General features: G+C 47.8%; 1 protein-coding gene; it reads right to left on the reverse strand.

Annotated features, from left to right (window-relative positions):
* Positions 1 to 2,551: 2,551 nt before the first annotated feature.
* GSTUM_00004009001 (uncharacterized protein) lies at positions 2,552 to 4,799 on the reverse strand. XM_002835170.2 has 3 exons: positions 3,966 to 4,799; positions 2,874 to 3,887; positions 2,552 to 2,810 (listed from the first exon to the last, which is right to left on the reverse strand). The coding sequence occupies exons 1-3, from the start codon at positions 4,487 to 4,489 to the stop codon at positions 2,690 to 2,692; spliced, it is 1,659 nt and encodes a 552-aa protein (XP_002835216.1). The 5' UTR covers positions 4,490 to 4,799; the 3' UTR covers positions 2,552 to 2,689.
* Positions 4,800 to 7,577: the final 2,778 nt, after the last annotated feature.

Below are 7,577 nucleotides of genomic sequence, written 5' to 3' on the forward strand. Positions count from 1 at the left end.
CACAATTCTGTGCGTCTTTTATTTTTATTTTTATTTTTATTTGGAGTTTTTTTCGCTAATACCCCCACGGGTAGCAGTTCGGGTTTGTAATTTGATATAGGTTTGTGTTTCACCTTTTGTTTCTATTGATACTTGGCTAACTTTAGTGGGATCGGGGGTGATGAATTCTGTTTTGCATAGATGGGGGATATTGGGTTGCAGGTCATGGCTCATGAGCGACTTGAGCACGCACCTACGGTATCCGTAATCGGAAATTCCGACACGGGGTCACTAAATTTTTTGGGTTCAAAAAATGTTAAGGGGCTATCGAATGTTAGGGTTGGTACGGCTGCTACGGGTACTCCCTCGGGATCCCCCGAACCCACACGGTACTATAGCTTCAATTATTTCCATCATACTTGAAGGGGGAGGGGGTATAGTAGGAAAGCTGAGTCAGCGCCTTGCGCTCAACTCCAAACTCCCCCCAACAGCTAGAGATGTGCAGGGATACAATACTCAAGTGCACCATTTAGATTCGACACTTGTAAGGGAAGGTGCCCATAGAGGGATCGACAGGGATATATCGCTATCCCGACTCCCCGCTGCAAATATTGTCCTGCTGGTTTCCAGATTGTGGAATTGACCTTTGTAGGGAGTTTTTGGGGACTTCTCTGGTTTGGATATTGGGAGAGGAGGACAAGGTATTTTTCGCTAATGATGAATTTCGACGCGTGGATATGTTGTGGATTTACCATGGATCTAGGACCGGGGATTGAAAATTGTGGATAGGAGAGCCATACACAGCTAGGCATTCCGACCTGGAATCACCACATTACTATCAGCTCCGAAAGCCCTCAGGGAGATGGCTACCACCGTTCCGGACACATGAAGGTATTTCTCCCTCAAGGGTGCCAGCGAGGATGCATCCGTATCCAAACCTCCTCCGGTAACCCCTGTCCAGTGGTTCCCCGACCACTGGGTTGGATGTTCTTTAGAAGAATCATTTGGAAGGCTCTTCCACATGGCTGTTCTCAGCTAATCCCTAGCCAAGAGCGCAAAGGATGATGTAAGCACTACCCACACGATCCCTTCCGGTCCTTTCTGTCTCTTTTGTCCGGGAATTGTGTTTGCGTCTAGTGGCGTCGTTGACCTCCGCCTGGGGAATTTTGTGGCTTGCCACTCTGCCGGGTTCAATCTCCGGAATTTCTTAGATTTTGTCGTTCGTGGTATCGGCCCAAACGTGGAAATAGGAATGTTGGGTTGGTGGTTCAATTTGTGTTCCGACTTCCGCAGTTTATGCACAGTGCCCCGAAAGAGCTCATCGTCACTTACCCTCTTTTACATAGGGAGTGGCTATTTTTGCAACCGCGGGACAGCACTATCTATATACACCTCAATCGACTGCATACCAGCTCAGGGTATCAGGTGGTGATGCGGACTTCACAATCCCCAGTTTGGGCAGGGTCGGTCCGATATGCCTAGTGTTGGTTGCCGATGTTGGAGATTGGAATTTCAATATAATAAGTAGCAATGCCCCCTGCCCCGCCCGGGTCCTCCTTTAATAGCCTGCAAGTGTAGGAGCGCCCCCCTACCGTGCTTAGAACCGTGCCGGTATGATACTACCTGCTCCAACCCATACTGTTGAAACATACTTCTCGCACTACTGCAGTCTTACTCCTACTACTGATACTTTCTCCTTGCATTAAACCTGATGGCGCATCTAGACATCCTAGACTATTGAAGACACCTCCTTGCCTTTCTCGCACACCTCTTTTCTCTATTATTGTTATTGTTCGCTCAAGCTATTTGCCTTGCTCCAAAACAGTAGATAGTCAGGGTCTTCAGCTCTTCCCTTTGGAAGTGTTAAGCATTCAAGTTTCTCAAGAAATCGATCACTTCTTTATATCTCGTATCATCGTTCTATCCAGTATTCTCACAACACATACACCCGGAGTATCCACGAGTGATAATATGTGACGGTGTCTCCGGTTTTACGGTAATAGCGCCGCGGGTCCCTATATCACATGGAGGGCTGGTTCCTATGCGTCGTGCTCGAGGACCTTCCTTAAGTTCCCTTTCCGGTTCTGCGGATCCCTTGCAGCCAGTCTACTACGGTGCAATGCTACATCTTGTTTGGTATATGTATACCAGTGCCTGAATCCACCTACCTCAATCAATCGATTAATCAATCGATCAATCGGTCGCACACGCAAGCATCCGTAACATAATAATATTCTCAAGAAAATAGTATGTATTCCACTCCCCAAACGCCAATACTTTACAAAAGACAGCAGGAGCAAGAGAAAGAAAAAAGAAAGAAAAAAGAAAGAAAAAAGATAAAATAAGAGTAGAGCAGAATATCAACGTGGAAGATCCGCCCCTAGTCAGCCAGCAAAAACAAGAGGGCAGCAATAGGAATCAGGATGGTCTCCATTCCATTACTTCGCCCTCGGGATCAGACAAAAGAAATGTAAAGAAATGTAGGAGAAAAGACAACTTTTTTAGTTAAGTACAAATCACATTACCCCCTGATCGATTAGGGAGTGAAGAAGAAAAACTAGCGATTATGGTTTAAAGGTAGGGTTTTCTTTTCTTTTATTTCCTCTTTAATATACCAAATCTGACGATGAAGGTGTGGGGTTATGGGTACTGTCAACTCTACGTGATGGCTATGATGGCGATGGCAATAATGAGGGGTTTAATTTCTTATTTATAGTTTTGCTTGGGGAGTGTCGTTCCCAACAGTTGCGGTGGCTTCCTTGTTGATGGTGACTTGACCGTTATTTTCGGTATTGTCGCCGAAGAAGATGACCTCGACGGTAAGATCGTCTCTGTAGAGGGATTGTTAGTTCATGTAAATACATTTCGGGTGATTAGGGATCTTGTGAATATACCTATAACGTCTGGAGTAAGGGCTGGGCAGTGTCAACAGCGCACAAAGCATGTCCTGGTTCATCCCACCAAGTGCATTTCTAACCAGATGGGTGGCAGCGTTTCGGTCTTCGCAGACGAACCTCTCGCTGTCCTTCGCCGTGACTCCCCACTGCTTGATACGAACGGGTTGGCGCTGACCAGTGGCGTCGTTAGTCGTGACCTCCACTGGTAGCATTCCCTGGTCCTTTCCTCCGAACCAGCTGCCGAACCATGGCTTTCCATCCTTGGAGGCAGCCTTCTGATCATCCAGCCATTTACCAACGAGTCCAACGACTTCCTCGTTCGTCAACATTTCCCATAGTCCGTCCGTAGCCATTACCAGGAAATCGCCCTTCTCAGGTTCTATCCGGGTTGTAGTGATGGCTGGTTCTGCGGTGACATAGGGGGGTGTTTTCAATAATGTGCTAGGGGTTCGTCCGAAGAACTGATTCTTAATCTTCAATTGAGTGTCATAACTCCACTTGTAGAAAGCGTCCCCGAATGCCCGTGAAGGCTCAAGCCCACCCAAAACACGTCCGTTTCTCACGACATATTCCTCTCCGGGATGCTCCTTCCTCATCCGTTCGGCCTCGGACTCATTGGAACCGGTCTGATCTTCGGAAAGAGGTGTTGCGGTCCATTTGCCGTTGCTGCCGCGACGACCCAGCACGGCCCTTGAATCACCTGTAACGGCAACTCTCAGGAGTTTCGAGCGGCTTTCGTAAAACGCGAGGAGCGCGCAGGAACCGGAAAGCGCGGGTGCTAGCGTCTCGGCGGCTACCAACTTTGAGGGATTCTTAAAAACCTTGTCGACGCTCTCGTGGATGATTTCGTGATCTAATTGAAGAAAACCCTTCTTGATAGCGTTGTCAATTGATTCGGGTGATGGCGTCTTTGAGGTTGGGTCCGTGACGGCTGCTTTGTATGTATTGCTGATCTCGCGAGCGACGAACGTGATGAGAACTTGACGGAGTTTTGCCGAAGTAGTCCAGCCACTGTAGAGGGGCAATTGTTAGTCATGTTAAAGCAATTTGGGTAAAGAAGGCGTTGAAAGTTGAAACCATCAAACAAACCTATGACCGTCAAAAACTCCCCAAAACATCCAATCGCTAGGGCCAGCTTCTTGTCCTTCCTCCACTGGTACTACCGTAGGGGGAACTTCGATAATCTTCTCCGCATGATCATCTTCAATAGGGTCGTTGCTGGGAACCTGGACCACATCGTATCTCCAAACACCTTTTCCTCTACCAACAAAGTAACTCTCCTCATTTCGTCTCAACTTTGAGGTAGCTTGTTCAGGGGTTAACATCTCGACGACCTTCTCCCCGTTATTCTCAACCTCTTTGCTAACCCTTCCTCCAGGCCCAGCGGAGAGGGTCCCCGTATAAACGGATTCGCTGTCGACGGCCACAACTTTCCTCGGGCCCTCGGTTGCCCCGGGTCCAACTGCGGTGGTGGTAGCGGATGGGGTTGATGACGATTCACCCGCAATGGGAAACCCAGTTTCACTAGCTCCCAAAAGAGTGTCCCTATAGTACCAAGCACCCGTCAAAACCAAACCACTCAGTAGGGCAAGCGAGAGCTTTTTTGTATTCATGGACCCAGTGCCGGAGGTGGAAGGGTTAGAACGGGTTGAGAGAGGAGCGAGCCTCAGAGCTGCGACATTCCTGGGGCGCCTCAAGGGCAGCACGGTTGTACTCCTGCGAGCGGTGGATAAAACTGATCGTAGTGATGCTCTCTGCATGCTTCACTATGGTTGGACGATAGCCGGTGAGGGTGGTTGATTTTTTTTTTCCGCTCTGTTATGGGTCCCGGGGGTTGTTGTGTGTCAGTGGGCGAGAGTGATGGGCGTTCCTAGATCTGGGGGTTACTTTGGGGGGTTCGGACCAACGATTTTTGGGTTTTCGGGCTTTTGGGCTGGGGCTCAGTGAACATGATTAGGGAACGCTGGCGATGGACATTTCATCTATGCAACATGTTGGCTTCCATCCAAGTGAGCAAAAAATAGAAAGAAAAAAAATTAGCATGAGGCTCTCTAGATGTCTTTTGTAGATTTATTATTACTATGCCCTGCGCCTATTTGATACCACATGTTGATCATATCGTCTGATGTTTGGAATCTTATATTTTACTCCCATCATGAGTTATTGAATTCTTCGGGGTGATGGTGAAGGTTTTTCTTCCTTCTCCTCCCTCTCGACGACGTGTGACCTCCGGCGTTGCTTTTTGGGTGGGTGTGCTGTATCCTACCCAGTGACACACCGGGACAGGGGACAGGTCAGACTGAAAAGAACTCACGAAACAGCTCATAGATCGGGGCTTCAGTGTCAAAGACTTTAGCAGAGAAAAAAGAGAGGCGGCGTTGAGTGGGGGAAAGTCGACGTGTTTCTGCGTGTCGGTTAGTGGCTGCCCCATTGGGTCCCGGCTTACAGTTCGCTGTGCTGTCAGTACTGCAAACACATGCCATAATCTACCTTACTCTACTCGTACCCGAGAGTTCCCACCTTGTAGAGCATCCTACTTGGCACTGCCATACGGTACATTACCGGTACCCTATTACATCGTGCCCGAAATGCTGGTGAGCCCATGAGTCTTGATCCGAATCTTGTATTCTATCATCTAAATCTAAGGTTGTGGACTCGCCCATGGATCATCGAAACATCCCTATCATAGAGCACGTGAGTGCTCTACCCCAATCGAACGGGGACAAGGGCTACGCCCTACAGGGTGTTGAGGCTCTTCTCATCTGCAAACCCCTTTCCTGATTGGCCTAGCGCCGGCCAATCACGGGGCCCGCCCTCCATGCATTTGGGATACCAGAATCCAGCAATTTGGGCTTGGCTTGGCGTTTATTATCTGCCCCATCAATTCAACAAAAATCAGATAGAAATGATTGAAGGATAGGGTTTGACGCTTTTTATTTGCTCGCTCTTTGTTCGGGACGGGTATCACAATATAGGAGATGGTGTCCTTAGTAGTTTTGCCAAGTCACTTGCCTGGTTTCCGGGTAATTTTGATGACTTGCGATCGGAGGTAGAATTCGGGCATCATCAGTGCTTTTTTTCCCAGCAGAAAGCAACACTTTACGATACCTGCAGCCAAGAAAATTATATGCTAGGGTGCTTCGGCTTCTGGGCGGGGGGAGGGCACAGCCATAAGATCGGAACCAGGCGTATTTGTGGATTTTTTTGTTTCTGGAGGTCCGTAGAGACACATTGGATAGGGGAAATGAAAAATCTTTTCTTATGGTGCCGAACCAGATGATAAGTGTGATCTCAACTCATCTTGGTAGGATTCCTGCCCACGCATTTTAGCAACAGGGATGTTAACTTTATGATATTCCGGAGGTTAAACCCGCACAAACATTACCAATAGATCTACTGCTACCAACACCTGTACCGGAATGGTGCCGGGCGCTTGAAATGGGCACTTATTGGTAATTTATTTGCTTACATAGTGCATGCGAGGTGGTGGGGCTTGGCTAAGGTGAATCGGTGTCCGCTGTTTCCTCTATCAGCGTTGATTGGATGGTGTGCCGCACGTGCCGTATCCCCTCTCCGTGATATGCTGTGTGACCTCTTGTTAATCCTCACAATAGACAAGTGCAGAGTGTCCTGACCCGGTGTCAGTAAATACACCGTGTAAGGATAGGCTAAAGAGGAAATGTGGCTGGGCCAATTGAAAGAACTGATGAGTGGTGATTTATTGCTGTGAACTCCCGATGGTCCCATACTCCTAAACTAAGGAACAAGAAGGTGGCTTAAATACAGAAAACTCTGCACGCCAAGCAAACTACTTAACAAGAACTTTTAGTGGGTGACGAAATGACCTGCATGACTGCTAAACTACCCTTTCCTATCTCCCTAGGTCACAAGGATCTTCCTCCCCCCTTAGCCTTCACCCTCGATGGCCAACTAAGTATCTCTCTGAAGAACAATTTAATCTACCATATACTCCCCCAGCTAGCCTATTCCTCTGCCGAGTGACCTGTTATGATCCTGCTGCCCATTGTCTTCTCTCTGCACCTTACTACTCGATGCCGCCGGTCTCATCCCGCCAGTGCACATGTACCTCTCTCCTCCTCTGGGCCTCTACCGCTCTACTGCTGGCATCATACATCTCCCCAATCTGTTCCCCCTGTTCCTCCCTTCCATACTCGTACAAATCTACCAACTTGGCTTCCTTCGTGACCACTGGACGTGTCAGATACAGCTTTAGATTGTTCAGATGTACACAATCCTTTAAACCTCCCTTCTTAATCCGTACCAGCTCCCGTGTGTTGATATCATAGAGTCGTCCACTCTTGCCATGCCATTGTAACGTGTTCGCAAAGTGCTAATCACGTTATTAGTAAAGGATACGATAGTTGGCAGGTGGCCTGCTCTTCCGGAGAGGAGGCGAGAGCTGAGAACTAAAGGAGGCTTCGAGGGTGTACTGGGAAATAAAGAAGTAACCGTTCAACCAAGTATATTGAAATACTGTCTGTCGAAGTCTGCCTTTTCTATCGTAGAAACAGGCGGTTTTTAAATACACAAATCTGTTCATGTCTAGCATGAACGAAACTAATCAAAGGTATCAATCGATACACTTTCGTAAAAACTCCTTAAGTATCAAAGCGATACTTTTTAAAACAAAACATAATACAAAACCAAGTATCAAACGATACTTAAAACAAACTAAGTATC

The sequence above is a fragment of the Tuber melanosporum genome (assembly GCF_000151645.1).
Source record: "Tuber melanosporum whole genome shotgun sequence assembly, scaffold_1, strain Mel28".
Lineage (NCBI taxonomy): Eukaryota > Fungi > Ascomycota > Pezizomycetes > Pezizales > Tuberaceae > Tuber > Tuber melanosporum.